Consider the following 16,254-nt stretch of genomic DNA (forward strand, 5'->3'; position numbering starts at 1 on the left):
GGTGCGGCGTGTTGGCGCCTTGGCGGTCATGTTGAGGGTCACAGGCTCACAGCCCGGAGTGTGAGGAATGCGCATCAGCAAACTTCCAGCCAGCCAGCAACTTGTCGGCACCGTAACTCCGGCGTTCGACCAGCCATGCACTTCTGCTCTGCCGCTGCAAACTGTTTGCCGTCTGCTTGGGGTATGGGCGTCAGCTGCACCCTACGGGACCTCGCCAACCTGCCTAAACCCTGTCCCATCACACGCGCAGCGACCGCTCCAGTCCAGGCCTCCGGGACGCCACGCCACGCCATCCACACCACCTGTTCCCCAGCATCTGTTACATCCGCAGTGCGTGGGTCCGGCCCCCCCCCCTCCCTCCTGCCTCCTGCCCCTACCGCAGCCACCCAGCTAGCCAGCAGCTCCCGCCACACATCCGCCAAGGATTCGCCACACACACACACTCCCACCAGACGCCAGCACACCTCTGCGATTCAGCCAGCCAAAACACGTCAGATGGGTGCTGTACATCGCCTTACCCCCTTCCCTGATCACCGCCAGCCAGGTTCGCACCTGACCCCCCACCTCCCATGCACTCCTGAGCCATGCCCCCAGATACAGCACCGCGTCCCCACCTGACCTCCCCACCTGACCTCCCCACCTGACCTCCCCACCTCCGGTCCCACACCCACACCCGCCGCCACCCAGCTTACGCCGGCAGGCGGCGCCGCCCCCCTCTCGTCCCCACAGCCGCCGCCTTGCCCGCCGCCGCCCCCGCCGCTGCCGCCCCCGCCCCATTCGTCTCCGCCACCTCCTCCTTCACCTCCGCCTCCGCCTCCCCCTCCTTCGGCCCTGCCCCTGCCGCCCCTGCTCCTGCCGCCTCCGCTGCTGCTCCCGCTGCTGCTGCCGCCGCCGCCGCCTGCTGCCCCAGCAGGTCTGGCGAGCGGTCTGTGGCGATGCAGTGCATGGCCAGGATCTCGGACGTAGCGGCGCGTGCCTTGGCCGTGTCCAACACCACCTGGGGATAGCAGAGGTGGCGGGTGGATGAATGGGGTCGGGTGGGTGGTTAGTTAGTTAGGCGGGTTGAGGGGAGAGAAGTGGAACCGCCGGGTACAGCAGCGCGCGAGTTGGGATGGGCGGGGACAAGGCAGGGCGTCCGGTCGCAGGCGCTGCTCCACGCTCTGCCTCTGGCACCCTCCGCAGCTACCCAACCCCCTTCCTCATATGCTTTGTCCCTTTTCCTACAGTGGGGCCCCGACAGCCACTGCCGTCCTCCCCTCCCCTCAGCCCTCCCCTCAGCCCTGCCCTCCCCACCTTCTGGTTGTACTCGAGGTCCAGCACCAGGAAGGGCTGGTCGCAGGCGTCCACCCGCGCCACCAGCTCGGCCAGGGTGGTGATGCGGCCGCCGTTGAGCGACACAACCTGAGGAGCAGGAGGAGGAGGAGGAGCAGGAGGAGGAGGAGCAGGAGGAGGCAGAGGGACACAACACACACAGGAGTAAGGGCCGGGAGGAGGTGTGTGTGTGCTGGGGCGGGTTTGTACATACCGGCCCAACCTGGTAGGGGGGATGGAACGGCCAGGAGGCGGCGGAGGCGGCGGCGGCGGCAGAGGGACACAACACATATACAACATGCAACCCAGAGGGGCGGGGGCGGTTGAGGGGTGGTGGGGGCGGCGAACGCCTTGAGCCCCGGGCCCACTTCCTCAAGTCTGGCGCTTGCGGGCGCTCGCGTGCAATAGCGGGCGTGCGACCAAGCCCACCCACCCCCCCACACCCGCACATCCGCACCCACCCATCCCCTGCGTCCTTGCAGCCACACGCCCCCGCGCCCCATTCCCCCAGCCTTCCCCCACACAGTCCTCCCGCGCCCCGCCCGCCCGCCCGCCCTCCCACCTGTGTGTTGCAGATGTCCTCGTAGCCCAGGTTCACCTCCGCCGCCAGCACCTGGCTCAGGACCACCACCTGCGCGGGAGGAGGAGGAGCCGGCCAGCGGCGAGTGCGGGTAAGTGCGTGCGGGCGTGCGGGCGTGCGAGTAAGTGTGGCCAGGAGTATAAGTCAAGAGCTGTGATTAGGATTAGCGCAGAAGAAAGCTTGGGCCCAGCAGGGGAGCTGGCAGTGGCGTGGGTGCGGGCGTGCGGGCGAGTGAGTGAGTGAAGTGGGTCAGGAGTAGCGCGCGGTTTGCGCGAGGTTCCAGCCCTCAAGACAATGCGCCTCGCCACAGCTTGTTCCCCCCCTCCCCGCATCCCATTCCACCGTAAGGCCCCAATCCGCCCCCGACCTCTGCCGCCCGTGCAGTCTCCAGTACATCCTGTACCGCTTTACCAACCATCCTTGCAACCCCCCTCCGCCCCCACGCCACGCCACGCCACGCCCCCCCCCAAAAAACCGGCCACCCCCCTTCCCCCAGCCAGCACCTGCTCCTCCTTGTGCTGCGCCATGCCGTGCATCATCTTCTCCAGCAGCTTCACGGGCGCGTCAAAGTCGTACTCCTTGCCGTACTCGGAGCGCAGGTACGGCACCGTAACCGCCGTGAACACCAGGCCTGTGGGGCACGTGGGGCCAGCCACGTGGGGACGGGTGTTCGTGGGGGGTGGAGGTTGTACGGGAGTGTACAGCAGCGGCACACGGGCGCATGTGATGTTCGTGTGCGGTGTGTGTGTGTGTGTGTGTGTGGTGTGTGTGTGGTGTGTGTGTGTGTGTGTGTGTGTGTGTGTGTGTGTGTGTGTGTGTGTGTGTGTGTGTGTGTGTGTGTGTGTGTGTGTGTGGTTAAGGGTGGTTGAGCGCGGCGGTGCCGGCGGGGAGGGTGGCTGGCTGCACGCACGCAGGCAGCATCCGGTGATTCGCCTCAAGAGGCGCGCGCGTCTTCGCGCGGTGAACTTCGGCGTCCGCAAAACCCCTGCCACGGCTCCGCGCGCTGTCCCACGCTCCCCCCTGCCCCTAGTGCCCCCCCCCCGTGCCCCCAAGAGCCCCCTGCCCTTCCCCCCCCCCTCACCCGCCACGATGAAGTAGGAGGGCGGCAGGCCGCGTGTGTGGAAGGGCACCAGCCGCACTGGCGCGCCCAGGCCCACACGCAGCGTCCGCTGCACCCCGTCCTGTGCGTGGGAGAGAGTGTGTGTTGAAGTTTGGGAGCGTGTGTGTGTGAGGATGTGTGTGTGTGTGTGTGCGCGCGCGTACGACAGAGGGCAGTGTGTACTGAGGCGGTGGCGAGGCATCCGCCCGCCCACCCACGCACGCACCCACCCACCCACCCACCCTACCCCACCCCACCACCCCACCCACCCACCCACCCACCCACCCACCCACCTACCCTATCCACCACCCCACCACCCCCTGTCTCACCTGCAGCACCACCCCCCTCCCCCCTGTCTCACCTGCAGCACCACACCACCCCATCCCCCCCTGTGTCTCACCTGCAGCACCACCCACACCACCCCCTTTATCTCACCTGCAGCACCACCAGCTCCGCCTCCTCGTCCGTGTACTTGTTGCTCACCTGGGTGCCAAGTGGGGAGGATGGGGGGGGGGAGATGAGGGATAACTTTGAACCAATCCCGTAAGGAAACAGTCGCGCTGCAAGGAGAAACTGCAGCCGCATATGCGAGCTGAGGGAGCGACACCCAAAGCTGCCACCCATCGCCGCCCCGCCTAGCCCACCTCGAAACCATGCAGACCTCATCCCCAATACCGCCAATCGCCTTCCCAGCCCTTTCCCCTCCCTCTTCCTCTTCCTCTTCCTCTCCCCCTCCCCCTCCCCTCCCCTCCCCTCTCCCTCTCCCCCTCCCGCCCCCCTCCCTCCTGCCGCCCAACCCACCAGGTAGGAGAAGGAGATGCGCTCGCCGGAGCGGAAGGGCACGGTGCCGTCGTTGGCGATGGCGATGCCGTCGAAGCTCATGAGCACGTCGTTCTGACGCAGCACGGCGGAGCAGGCCGATGTGGGCTCAACGCGCCGGATCAACACGCCCTTCTGGTCCGCCTGCAGGGGAGGGGGGGGGGGTTACATTCATGATGAGTTAAGGGGAGGGGGGTTACAGTCATGATTAGCTAAGAAAAGAGGGGGCGGGAAGGGAAAGGAGGGGGAAGACCTTAAGGGGAATGGGAAATGACTGTGTGTCCTAGGGGTCTGTTGATGTAGGACGGCGCTGTAGTTCACGCGCCGTCACCCGCCGCACACTCACACATTTAAACGCGCTACAATCACACATGCACACACACATACACTCTTTGCGCAATGTTTTCCTTGTGCTCTTTAACACACATACACTCTGGGCGGACTTTCGTTTCTGAACCCCTGCCCCGCACAACACCCAGCCCCCTCCGCCCCCCCCCCCACACGCACCCGCGCACACGCACCCACCTTCATCTTGAGCACGGTCCTGAGGTCCGGGTTCTCAAGCTTCTGCCACTCCACGCCCAGGCAGGGGAAGCCGGTGTAGGCGCCGTGCCGCTCGAAGTCGGTGAGGAAGTGGTGGATGACGGGGGTGGGGATGATGTAGCCTGGCGGGTGTGGTGGGGGTGGGGTTACATTCATGATTAGTTAAGTGGTAGACGGTAGACCATGGGGTGGGGTGGGGTTGCAAAGATGGTTGGAGAAGCGGCACAGGATTCATTTGAAGACTGCAGACAAAGTCGTCACCAAAAGATCGGACGAAGGGATGTGGGAGTGGGATTGGGGTTCGCGGGTGTGGGTGTCGGGGTGGCAGGGGCAGTTGAGTACACGGAGACGAGAGCCGTGTGTTATGGCAGATTGCTTGGGCGGAGTGCGACCGCAGATCACAACGGTTGACCACGTAAACCCTCTACACATACACAGTCTCGCTCTGTACCCCCCCCCCCTGCCTCACCGATGTTCTCGGCGTCCTCATGCTGCGGGGCATGCGGAGCAGGCAGCAGCGGCACACACACATGGATCAGTTCCTTGACTTAGCGAGTGATAGTAGATACCGGTACCAAAAGTCTGGGAGCGGAATGCAGATGGCCTCGCAACCAGAACGCAACCCAAAACCTCCAAATACTCAACAATCAAGACGCGTACATCCACCACAGCCACCAGAAAGTGCTAAGACATGCCTAGACATTGTTTGTTTGTTTGTTTGCTAAACGCCGCACCTTGAGCGACTGGAAGGCAATGCCCACGCACTGCCCGTCGTCGTTGAACGCGGGGCCGCCGCTGTTGCCGCTGTTGATCTGGGGGGTTAGCGGCCGGGATGCGGGCGCGAGGGCGGGGGTTACATTCATGATTAGTTAAGGAAGTGGTAGACGGTAGACCATCTTGCGGAACATGAAGCGTTACGGGGGGGGGGAAAGTTTGTTCCAGCAATCCCAAGTAAGGCGCAGCACCAAGAGGAGGGAAGAACGAGGAAAGCAGAAGCACGGTCAGCAAATGGCGGTGTGTGTGTGTGTGCGTGTGTGTGTGTGTGTGTGTGTGTGTGTGCACGTGTACGGTCGACCTGTACGGCGGCCCTGCCTGCGCCCGCTGACAGACAGCGGGACGCCTGCGCCTGCCTGCTTGTGCCCTCCCCTCCCCTCCCCTCCCCTCCCCTCCCCTCCCCTCCCCTCCCCTCCCCTCCCCTCCTCCTCCCCTTCTCTCACCGCCGCATCAATCTGTATCCCCAGCAGCTCGCTGCTGCCGTGCATGTAGGAGGTGACCTCGATGCGGCTCACCACACCGCTGGTCACTGACATGGTGTCGCCGCCTGCGGACAAGGCAGCGCAGGGCAACGCAGGGGAAGCGGCAGCGGCAGTAGTTGTGGCAGCAGCAGCGGAGTCAGTGGTGGCATCGGTCAGCGGCAGCAGCAGTGCAGGATGCAGGTGCGTTTGTGGACGGCAGCACCCAGCACCGGGGGCAGCGTTGTCAGCAGCAGCGCTGTCAGCAGCAGCGCTGTCGGTGGGGGCAGTGCGACGGATCTGGCGATACCGAGACCGCCGTAGCTGGCTCGTGCGTGCATGTGTGTGTGTGTGTGTGTGTGTGTGTGTGTGTGTGTGTGTGTGTGTGTGTGTGTGTGTGTGCGTGCTCGTGCCACTCAGCAGGGCGCCACCCTCCTCCCTTGTGCAATGTGCCTGGATCTGGTCTCTGCAATTCTGCGAAGCCCCCTTTAGCCCTTCCCGTGTTCACCCGTCTCCCCAGGGGGCTCACCAATGGGGTAGCCAACCACCGTCTGTGGTTATGCCGGAGGTGACGAGCAGCGGCAGCGGCGGCAGCAACAGCAACAGCGGCAGCGGGAGAGGGAGGGGAGTTGCGAGGTCAGGTCCGACTACAACTGGCAACCGCTCACGTCACACTCCGCGGCCGCGCCCCAGCCCGCCACCGTGCCCCGGCCCGTGCCCTTCTTGTCTTGCCGCCTGCTCCGCATTACTACCCTCCGCTCCCGCCTGCCACCCTCTGCCCCCGCCGCTCCACTCCCTTAACCCCTGCTCCCCCTCCCCCTCCCGCCAACCCCTCCCGCCCACCCCTCCCGCCCACCCCTCCCCCTCCCCCTCTCACCACCGCGTCCTGCAGCTGCGGCAGGGTGCCAAACTCCACTGGCTCCACACCCTCCCAGAACTTGTCGTCCTCCACAGTCAGCAGCGCTGGTGTGTGTGTGTGTGTGTGTGGGGTGGGGGTGGGGTGGGGTGGGTAGCAGGGGCGGGTGGGTGGCGGGTGACGGGAGTGGAGTGGGAGTGGGGGTGAGGGAGTGGGAGGCACGGGGCTGTGCGTGTGGGTGGGTGTTGGGGTGAACGGAGCGGGTGACGCTGCGTTGCATGGCGTGCGGGAGGGCGGGAGAGGAGACATGCTTGGGCTGTGAGGTCAGGGCGCGGTGGCAAGAAGGCACAGAAGGGCGGCCAGCGGGGCCGGCTGCACCACGCGCAGCGCAGCTGCCTCCAGCACCACGCCACGCCACGCCCCATCCCTCACCCCCAACCCCCCCCATCCCCACACCGCCACCCCCACAGCTCGCTCACCAATGTCGCACTCGGTCCCCACGCTGAGAACAGTGGCCATGAACTTGACGTCACTGCCGCGCCGCTTCACCTTGACCTGGCAGGAGGGAGGGAGAGAAAGAGGCGGAGGAAGAGAGAGAGCAGGGGGAAGAGTTGGGAGGGAGGGGGGACCAGTTGTGGGGACCAGTGGAGAAGAAGAAAGCGAGCACCCCAGTCGCACCCGCACCCCCACCCAAATATACACACACACACACACACACACAATAATTCTGCATCGCATACACTGTCCTACGCGTAATGTTTTCCTTGTGCTCTTTAACACACACACACACACACACTCCTTGTCCCTCTCTCCTCCCCCCACCTGCGTGTAGTGGTCCACGCAGTGTGCGTTGGTGAGGATGCGGCGGCCTGGCAGCAGGAAGCCGCTGCTGTTGCTGCTGTACTGCCGCTTGCGCTGCCAGGGGAGAGAGAAGTTGGGCTCTGCGCGGGGGAGGAGCGGGCGGCGGGGAAGGAAGACAGCTTTCGTTGAAACAGAAGCAATAGACGTTGCTAATGGTCTTCCTGGGGCGAAGGGCGGCAAAGGACGGAAAGGCAGCGGCGAAAGGGGCGGAGGAGGCGGGAGGGAGAAGGGGATGGTGGTCGCCCCGAAACCTACCCGCCTATGCTGAGAGTGAGAGGCAGGGGGGCAGTTGCGGGCGCCAGCCTGTGCTGCGTCAAGACCGCAACCCTGCCCGTCACATCCCGCCCCGCGCTTGATTGATGCACCCCGGCCGGCCCCCACTTTTCCCCTTGATGATGGGACTGATTCGTTAGCCTTACGCATATAATCTCCCCTCCCCAAACCCCATCCCCACACGCTATGCCGCCACTCACCCACGTGCATGCAGAACACCTTCACAACCGCGTCCATCACGCTGTCGCTGTCCGCCGAGCCGCCGCCGCCGCCCGACCTCCGCCCCCGCCCACCGCGCCCGCCGCCGCCGCCACTCGCCGCCGCCGCCGCCGCGCCGCTAGGCGGCTTTGGCGGCAGCCCGCTCGCCGTAGCGCCCAGCGCCACGTCGGCCTCCGCAGCCGTACTGCCGGCGCCGCCGTACTTGCGGCGCGCGTTGCGGCGCTTGGCGTCGGCAGCGCCGCCGCCGCCGGGGCCGTCGGCGGCGTCGGCGGCGCCGCCGGCGGCGGCGAGCGGCGCGTCTGCAGTCTGGTTGCGGGCGCGGGTACGTGGCGAGGTGGGTCGCGGGTCCTCCTCTATGGCGACGGCGCCGTTCTCCGAGCCGGAGGGCGCAGTGGCGGCCTTTGTGGAAGGAGCGGGGGGGAGAGATCGTTGGAGCGGGGCGGCGTGGGTGGGTTGGGGGTGGGTGCGGTGGTGGGGAAGGGGGGCGGCAAGATGGGGGGAGGCGGGTGAGTGGGCTGTGAGTGCGCGCGGCGCCCGGCGAGGCACTCGCACGAACCTCGCCCTCCCGGCTGCAATTGCGCGTGTTTCATCCTACTTACAGCTACATTTCGTGTCGAGGTGCATTTGCAACGTGTGCGAAGGGTTGGGCCGCTCGGCCGCCGTGGCTGCTGACACGCCCCTCAAGTCACAATTCTGGACCCAGACACCGAACCCTGCCCAATTCACCTTTGCATCCTCCACCACGGCAGCCTCAGCTTTCACCTTCTTCCTCGGCGGCATTGAAAGCTAAGAGAAGTAAAGGACGGGTTTTGCTCTTGAATTGATCTATGCTTGGAAGCCAAGTTTAGTCGTTATGCTAGGCACGATGAGTTTCCCTTTGTATTGTCGTCTTCTCTAGCCCGTTGGAAAGACAAAACGGCGCGGCGTTAAGCTTTCGCGGGATCGGAAGCAGGCGACCATCGCGAGGTTTGTCCAAAGGGCAAACTGTTACAGTTAATCTTACGCCACAGTGCACCAAACGCCAAGTATACCTGAGGCAGGCATTCAGAGACTGTATGCGCACGCGCACAACACCTGTCTGCAATCTCTTTGTCGTCAAGCTTCTTCCTTGCCACCCATAGGGGCTACGCGGATGCAGTATTAACCAATAGAGATACTCCGCACCCTTGGTCCATCTAGGGACTAGCTTGCAAAGATGTCAGAGCTTGAGCTTGAGGAGGTGGAGCGGAGCCTGCGGAACGCCAAGGGCGTGCCAGCCGCGGACAAGCTCATCAAATACCTCCGTCTAGTGAGTCGGTGTGGGACTACAGATCAGCAGGGCCTTGCGCGACGACTGTCGCCGCGCGGGAGCGGGCTAGTCCGGTGCGCGGGGTTGGCGCGCACGCACGCCTTGCCGGCACCCTCGCCGCATGCGCCCCACGAGATTACCATATGCAGCCATGCACCCGCATAAGAAGGGGGTGTGCTGGGTGGCGGCCTGGCTTGCCGGGGGATGGGCTGCTGGGCGATAATGAATTCTGGGGACTACTGCGCGGGATTGCTGGTGGGCATGGAGTCCTGGCCTCAGCCAGCTACGCCGCTAGCCAGGCGCTACCGCGCATGACCACACGTGCTACGGAGCAGCACCAATAGCAACAACAGCAGCAGCATGCGAGCTGCATCCGGGCTGCATGCCGTCGGGGAGCGGCATGTGGCGGAATGCGCACAGCGCCGCGGGCTCCCCGCTACGCCGAACCACCAACTGCAACTTGACAAACACCAGCCGCAACTTGACACCCGGCTACCTGCAACCTCTTTACTCGCCGCGCACACACAGACGCTCCGCACACACACTCAGCCCCACCAAACCCCTCCCTGCCCCTGCCCCTGCCCCTGCCCCTCCCCACCAAACCCCCGCCCCCGCCTCCCAGGTGCGGGAGCTGCACGTGCGTGACTCGCCCACCGTGGCGCGCTACGGCAACATCCTTCTGCGCCACTACAAGTCGCACCTGTCGGAGGAGGAGCGTGAGTGCTGGCGTCGGGCGGGCTGCGGGCCTCCGGGGGGCGCTTGTATGTGGTGTGTGTGTGTGTGTGTGGGCGGGGGGGGGGGGGTGGGGGGGGAGAGGCCGTGCAGGCCCTGTGCCGCAGGCGGGCTGCGTGCGAGCGAGTCGGGCGCAAGGCTGCAAGGGGCGCAGCCGGGCGCAGGGGCTCTCCACAGCTAAGACCTACAGATATAGACACAGTCCGCGCAAGCGCGGGTGGTGTCCGTTCAAGCCGTAGGGCTACAGACACAGTCACGCGGGCTCCCCTGGCTGAGCGGGGGAAAGCGGTGCTGGGGGCGGCAGGAGGCGGCAGGCTGGGTTAACCACCAACGGCTTTGCCGGGCTGGCAGAGGTCTGGGGCCGCGGCTGCGGCTGCGCCACCAGCGCCAAACAGGGGGTGATGGGATCCTGAAGGAATGGTTGCGATCTGGCTCCCGTCGACGAGCGGCGCAACAAGCACACGACTTATGACGCCGCTCCTGCTCGCTTTGCCCCCGCGCCCCCACCCCCACCCCCACCCCCACTCCAAACCTGTGATCTGATCACTTCGCCCGCCCCCTCCGCTTTCCGCCCGCCCCCCACCCCCCACCCCCCAGTGTGGCTGGTGCACGAGCAGGTGGCGGTGGCGGCGCTGGACGCACACGCGCTGCCCTTCGCCGCCTCCGTCATCAAGGCCATCAACAGGCGCTTCCCGGACAGCGTGCGCGCCAGAAGGCTGCAGGTGCGGCGGGCAGGCCGGCGGGGGCTGTGGGTTTCAATATGCATCGGGGGGGGGGGTTGTAGATACCAGCCCATACTAAACCAAACCCAATGCAATAGAGCGAGGGGGGGTAAGGAGCTGTGGAAGTCCTTTCCAACCTTTGCAGAAACCGAGACCGGGAGGGCTGGAAGGAGCGCCGGGCAGGGGTGCTGGGCAGCGCCGGGCAGGGGTGCTGGGCAGCACGCCGCTGCCATCGCTTTCCTGGCTCGGCCCTCTCACATTCTCACTGCGACTGAACCATGCCATGCAAACTTATGCCCCTGTGCCTATGTGCCTGCCTGGAACTGCAACTGCAACCGCCACTGCCTGCAACTGCCGTGCCCGCAAAGTGCTTGCCTGCAACTGCCATGCCTGCCTCCAACTTCTTGCCTGCCACTGCCACTGCCTGAAGCTGCCGTGCCACCCTCTTCCCCGGCCCCCCGGGTGCAGGGCATGTACTTTGAGGCTGCGGGCGACTTCCCGCGCGCAGAGGAGATGTACCGCGACGTGCTGGCCACACACCCAAACAACGAGATGGCGCTCAAGCGCATGGTGCGTGCGTTCGTGGCGCGACACACCCCGTGACACGGAAGGCCGGCAGGCTGGCCCCCTGCGGGGGTGTCTTATTAGGGGAAATAATTAGCGGGTTCCGTACCGTATGTGTGTCTGTGTATGTGCGTGTGTTTAAAAGCGAAACGGAAGCCCGCCCAGACGACGCCGGAGTTACGTACGTATGTGTCCCGCGCGCGAGCAGGTGTCTCTGGAGCGCAGCCGCGGCAACCCCGCCGCCGCCATCGAGGCGCTGCGGCGCTACCTGGACACCTTTGGCAACGACAAGGACGGCTGGGAGGAGCTGGCGGAGCTGTACCTGGAGGTGTGTGTGGTGGTGGTGGGGGGGGGAGGAGCTGGCGGAGCTGTACCTGGAGGTGTGTGTGTGTGTGTGGTGGGGGGGGGAGGAGCTGGCGGAGCTGTACCTGGAGGTGTGTGTGTGTGTGTGGTGGGGGGGGGGAGGAGCTGGCGGAGCTGTACCTGGAGGTGTGTGTGGTGGTGGTGGGGGGGGGAGGAGCTGGCGGAGCTGTACCTGGAGGTGTGTGTGTGTGTGGTGGGGGGGGGAGGAGCTGGCGGAGCTGTACCTGGAGGTGTGTGTGGTGGTGGTGGGGGGGGAGGAGCTGGCGGAGCTGTACCTGGAGGTGTGTGTGGTGGTGGTGGTGGGGGGGGTTGGCTGGAGTGGCAGGGGCGGGGGCGGGGGCCGGGGGGCAGGGGCGAAGCTGTACCTGCAGGTGGGGTGGAGGGGGGCTGGCAGGGGCGGGGCTGTACCTGGAGGTGCGAGGGCGGGTATGTGCCCGAGCCCAACAAAATAGGAGCGGGGGGGAGGGTGGCAGGTCGGAGCTGTACCTGGAGCGGGGCAGGGGATGGGCCGGGGGGCAGGGGCCGGGTTCGGGTTGGCCTATCCCAATTCTAACTGAGTCGAAAGCAGGGCAGGGGGGCAGGGGGCTACGAAAGCCAAGCCCAGGGTAGGGCGGGTTGGAGTGTGGAATCTATGGATAGGCCAGGGTCTAGGCCAGGCAAGGGTGGGGTGTGGGGTCATGTGCAAGGGCCAGTGGAAAGGCTGGGGAAGAGCCTGAGAGCGACACACCCGGGGTGCTGGTTCAGACATGTGTCGTTTCAATCCATAACCTTGCCCCTCACCACCCTCCGTCCACTTCCGCCCTCCCTCACCCCCTCACCCCCTCGGCTAGTTTGGTATGGTTTAATTTGGGCTGGTATTTACAACCCCTCCGCCCGTCCCTCTCTCTGCCGCCCCCCCCCCCTGGACTTCACGGACATCGGTAACAACGCGTCTACTATGCTACTGTACCTGCCTACGCCTTCACTTCTTAAGTAATCATGAATGTAACCCCCCCCCCCACCCCATCAGGTGCTCAACTACCGCCAGGCAGCCTACTGCTACGAGGAGCTGATCATGATGAACCCCGGCAACAGCTCCTTCTACACGCGGTACGCAGACGTGCTGTACACCATCGGCGGAGCCACAAACTACAAGTGAGGCGGGCGCGGCGCGCGCGCGCGCGGGGCATGGGCGGGGAATATGGGGTTGGCCATGGGATGTGTGGCGGAGGATGGAGGGATGAGTGCATACCTGAAAGGATTGGTGTGGGGTCATAGTGGTGTGGGCTCTAAGCGTGTGCTTACCGGCGGCACTTAGGGGTACGAGTCCGCGCCGGACGCGCACTCCCCGCCACTGCCCGCCCCGCGCGGTGGCATGGATGGACGCTCCACGCGTGCCAAACCCGCGCCTACCACCTGGCAAACCTCCTGCCCCCCATTCTCCTCCACATCTCCCACAACCGCAACAACCCCCCCACCGCCCCAAATGCAACCCCCCTGCCCCCTGCGTGCAAAGAACGCCTTTGCCTGTGCTCCGCTAGTTAGGCTTGCTATGGTTTAGTTTGCGCTTGTACTTCCAACCCCCAACCCCCGCTGCCTACTTCGCTACGCTTCTCTGCACCAATCTTTGCAACCCCCCCCCCCCCGCTGCCCCTAGGACCGCGCGCTCCTACTACGCCAAGGCCATTGAGCTGACTGCGGGCGGCTCTCTGCGCGCGCTGTTCGGCGTGTTGGCCTGCGCCGCACACATCACCGACAAGGTGGGGGCGGGGGCAGACGAGGTGACGGCGTGTGGGGCCGGGTGGTGACTGTGGGTGGGGTTAGCGTTGAACCTAGCCCGTAAGGAAACAGTTGTTTCGCGCGGCAAGGAGAACTGCAGCTGCATAAGCGAGTCGTTGTACATCACGTGTGGGTGGGGGCGGGTGGCGCGGGCAGGCAGATGGCGGGTGGTGGAGTCACAGTGCTCGGTGTGTGGCTGCATGAGACGCACGCAAAAGTATGCAAAGCGACCTGGATGCTTTCAACACTCGGCCACTGGTGCTCCTTCGTACCTCACGCCTCCTCCCACTTCTAAGGCCATCGTGTGACTGCGGCACCTCGCCTCCACTCCACCCCCTCCACCTCCACCCCTGCCCCGACCTCCATTCCACCTCCACCCCGTCCCCCCTCCTCCCCGCCACCCCTTCTCCCCGCCACCCCTTCTCCCCGCCACCCCTCCTCCCCGCCACCCCTCTTTTGCACTGGGCTTGGTCTAGTTTGGGGTGGTGATTACACCCCACCCACCCCGATTCTGTGACTCCGTCCTGCTCATATACGGCTACCCCTCCCCCTCGTTCCTGGCTACGCCTTCACCTCTTCAATGATCATAAATGTAACCCCCCCCTGTGCATCCTGTACCACTTTTCCAAACATCCCTGCACCCGCCCCCCCCCCGCTGCCGAACACCGAACAGGTGGCCCTGCAGGACGCCCGCAGCCGCGCCCAGATCGAGCTGCCCGAGGCGTCCACGCAGGCGTTGCTGCGCATCTACCGGACCCACGCGCCCGACAAGCTGCCCTTCGTGGAGCCGCTGCTGGCCAAGCTGGCGGCGGGGCAGCCGGGCGCGCAGTAGTTTACGGTGGTAGCAGGGAGGCAGGGAGGGAGGGACAGGCTAGGAGGAAGGGGATGCTGTGGTGGTGTTGCAGGGGGTGGTGGCAGGGACGTGATGGGATGGTGCATGCGTGTAAGGAACCCCGGGGGAAGCTGGCGTGCAGGGAGGGCAGGGACATAGCGCACGGTGGTTGACTGGGGGTGCGGGTGACTGGGGTGCTAATGCGGGTGCGGTGCTGAGGTAGTGCCGACTCCGGATCGCAGGCGTGACGGGGCGGTGGGGCTCCTGTGGGAAATGAGCAGCACGGGGCCAGAAGTGCTAGTTGTGTGGAGTAGGGACAGCTGTGGGGCCGGCTCCCGGCGGCCGGGGTGCTGCACACTGAGCGGTCGGACGTGGTGTGGTCAAGCGGACGGACGGAGGCCAGTGCAGGCTGGCAACTTGGCCCCCCTCCTGACCGGGATGGGTTCGGGGTAGCATTTAGTGATGGCCGGCTGCACAACTGCAGGGCGAATATGAGGCACGCGCTTTGGGATGCAGGTACAGGGGATAGCCCAGGGGATAGCCAAAGCTGAGGCCGGGCTGACAGCGCGGTTGGGCAGCTGTAACTTGAAAGGCACGCGCTTGTGGTCGTGTGGAGATGCGGGGTCACACTACAACTTACAAGGTGCGGACATCCAAGAGACCCTCTGGCGGCCCCGTGCCGGCTGCAGCCAACGCATCAATCAGCTAGCTGGTGAATGTGGTGATGCCGGCCAGCAAGAAGGCACTGTCACAGCCCCTATATGTGAGGGCCTGCGGGGGCTGTGAGGGCCCCGTGCCCTGCGGTGGCGGCTCCTCAGTGCCAGAGAGCAGGCGCGACACCTCCGAGGCCGAGAGCCCCTAGGCGTAGTCACGATCCGACCCGAGTCACTGCTGCCGGCCGCAGAGAGCGACAGCGGCAGCGACCGCGGGGCTGGCCCGGTCCGGCCCTCCGGCCCTCCGGCCCTCTGGCCGGCGGCCGCGGCAGCCGCGGCTCCTGGTGTGGCGGAGAAGCCGGCTGCTGCTGCTGCTGCTGCTGCTGCTGGGTGCCAGGCGCCGAGTCCGCCAGCTGTCGCCGCTCCCTTGGCTGCATCGGACAACGCGCAGCACACGGTGGCAAGGCCCAACCGCACAACCGGCACAACTCCGTGTCCCATCGCATCGCTTGGCGCCGACTGCAACCGTTACCGTACGTCCATGCCGTGCTGTCCACAAGCAAAGCTGCAATGCCCACGCGTCGGCTGCGTCCTCGAGCACTACCGAAGGCCACGGTCGCACGCTCCCATCAAGGGCCATGGAGTCATCCGGCTCTGCGCTGTGGCGGCTTCCCGTGCGTCCCCGAAGGCCGCTGCACGGACAGAGCCGAATGCAGCGCCGGTGCAGGAGCGGCGCAGCGCAAGGTGCAGAGGTGCGTTAGCCCAATGGGCACGCAGGTAGAGCCAGGCAGAGCTGTAGAGGAGGCTCCCGGTTGCAACTAACCGGCAGGCAACACTCCCACCAACAGCACCTGCAGTGCGAGAGTCGGGCATGCGGCACCCAGCCAAGCAGGGCCAGGCGGTGGCCAGGACTTCCTGTAAACACCGCAGAGTTGTGCTCCTTGACCTTCCACCCGAAGCAGCCCCACCGGACCTGCCCGGAGCTGTGCCGCCCAGGGGAGTTACGCCGCCCCAGGCTTCCCGCCTCTATCCCTTCCCTCACCGCCATGCCGAAGCCCAACCTGGTGTCCTGGCCTTGCTCCAGGCCTTGCTCCAGGCGGCCAGACCTGAACCAACGTGAGAGACCCGCTGACACCGCGGCGTGCCTCCGGCAGCCCCGCCCGGAACGCTCACGACTGCTGGCGCGCGGCACACCGCAACGGGGGAGGAAAATAGAACGGCGACCGGCTTAACCGGTTCAAACGTACGCGGCTTAGTGTAGCAAGAGTTGCAAGTGAAGTTACTGTTCCTACGCGCGCAACGAAAGCAAAGCGTGTAACGCTACTGATGCAAGCGTTTCCAGGAAAAAAGAACCTTCTAGCACCTGCGGTCACCCGCGCGACAACGTTTACAGCATCCTTCGCGCGCTGTTCCGTCGCCTGCGCACTACGTAAAAGAAAGCATGGCAACGTTAGTATCAACAAAAAGTGCCTGGGGCGCTGGCGGCCGCGTAAGCTGACTTCGAGTAATTGCAGCCCCCTGAAAATCTGCCAACGAAGCGCTGCGGTAC

General features: G+C 65.3%; 3 protein-coding genes across 3 annotated transcripts; 1 reads left to right on the plus strand and 2 right to left on the minus strand.

Moving 5' to 3' along the window:
- Nucleotides 1-20: 20 nt before the first annotated feature.
- CHLRE_13g579901v5 (uncharacterized protein) lies at nucleotides 21-8,686 on the minus strand. The gene is made up of 17 exons (XM_043069541.1): nucleotides 8,520-8,686; nucleotides 7,775-8,192; nucleotides 7,263-7,381; nucleotides 6,920-6,995; nucleotides 6,462-6,547; nucleotides 6,114-6,135; nucleotides 5,570-5,673; nucleotides 5,087-5,164; nucleotides 4,822-4,843; nucleotides 4,335-4,474; nucleotides 3,792-3,953; nucleotides 3,426-3,473; nucleotides 2,973-3,072; nucleotides 2,395-2,522; nucleotides 1,874-1,942; nucleotides 1,294-1,401; nucleotides 21-997 (listed from the first exon to the last, which is right to left on the minus strand). The coding sequence occupies exons 1-17, from the start codon at nucleotides 8,571-8,573 to the stop codon at nucleotides 689-691; spliced, it is 2,043 nt and encodes a 680-aa protein (XP_042917516.1). The 5' UTR covers nucleotides 8,574-8,686; the 3' UTR covers nucleotides 21-688.
- Nucleotides 8,687-8,813: 127 nt separating this feature from the next.
- Nucleotides 8,814-14,648, plus strand: CHLRE_13g579950v5 (uncharacterized protein). Its single transcript, XM_043069542.1, has 8 exons — nucleotides 8,814-9,081; nucleotides 9,704-9,797; nucleotides 10,411-10,535; nucleotides 11,004-11,105; nucleotides 11,308-11,427; nucleotides 12,472-12,596; nucleotides 13,099-13,201; nucleotides 13,894-14,648. The coding sequence occupies exons 1-8, from the start codon at nucleotides 8,989-8,991 to the stop codon at nucleotides 14,050-14,052; spliced, it is 921 nt and encodes a 306-aa protein (XP_042917517.1). The 5' UTR covers nucleotides 8,814-8,988; the 3' UTR covers nucleotides 14,053-14,648.
- A 28-nt stretch (nucleotides 14,649-14,676) lies between these two features.
- CHLRE_13g579976v5 (uncharacterized protein) lies at nucleotides 14,677-16,136 on the minus strand. The gene is made up of 2 exons (XM_043069543.1): nucleotides 15,767-16,136; nucleotides 14,677-15,556 (listed from the first exon to the last, which is right to left on the minus strand). Exon 2 carries the CDS (start codon nucleotides 15,140-15,142, stop codon nucleotides 14,921-14,923), a length of 222 nt encoding a protein of 73 aa, XP_042917518.1. The 5' UTR covers nucleotides 15,143-15,556; nucleotides 15,767-16,136; the 3' UTR covers nucleotides 14,677-14,920.
- Between the last annotated feature and the right edge of the window lie 118 nt (nucleotides 16,137-16,254).

This window comes from Chlamydomonas reinhardtii, chromosome 13, assembly GCF_000002595.2.
Source record: "Chlamydomonas reinhardtii strain CC-503 cw92 mt+ chromosome 13, whole genome shotgun sequence".
In the NCBI taxonomy this organism is placed as follows: Eukaryota; Viridiplantae; Chlorophyta; class Chlorophyceae; order Chlamydomonadales; family Chlamydomonadaceae; genus Chlamydomonas; species Chlamydomonas reinhardtii.

What these genes read in the sequence shown, in the direction of transcription:
- CHLRE_13g579901v5 (XM_043069541.1), bottom strand. Translation starts at nt 8,573, where the DNA reads ATGCCGCCGAGGAAGAAGGTGAAAGCTGAGGCTGCCGTGGTGGAGGAT. An exon ending in GGTGTTCTGCATGCACGTGG is followed by an intron (nt 7,382 to 7,774) that starts GTGAGTGGCGGC and finishes TCCCCCGCGCAG; the next exon opens with AGCCCAACTTCTCTCTCCCC. An exon ending in GGTGGTTGGCTACCCCATTG is followed by an intron (nt 5,674 to 6,113) that starts GTGAGCCCCCTG and finishes CCTTGTCCGCAG; the next exon opens with GCGGCGACACCATGTCAGTG.
- CHLRE_13g579950v5 (XM_043069542.1), top strand. Translation starts at nt 8,989, where the DNA reads ATGTCAGAGCTTGAGCTTGAGGAGGTGGAGCGGAGCCTGCGGAACGCC. An exon ending in AGATGGCGCTCAAGCGCATG is followed by an intron (nt 11,106 to 11,307) that starts GTGCGTGCGTTC and finishes GCGCGCGAGCAG; the next exon opens with GTGTCTCTGGAGCGCAGCCG. An exon ending in CCGCACACATCACCGACAAG is followed by an intron (nt 13,202 to 13,893) that starts GTGGGGGCGGGG and finishes AACACCGAACAG; the next exon opens with GTGGCCCTGCAGGACGCCCG.
- CHLRE_13g579976v5 (XM_043069543.1), bottom strand. Translation starts at nt 15,142, where the DNA reads ATGCAGCCAAGGGAGCGGCGACAGCTGGCGGACTCGGCGCCTGGCACC.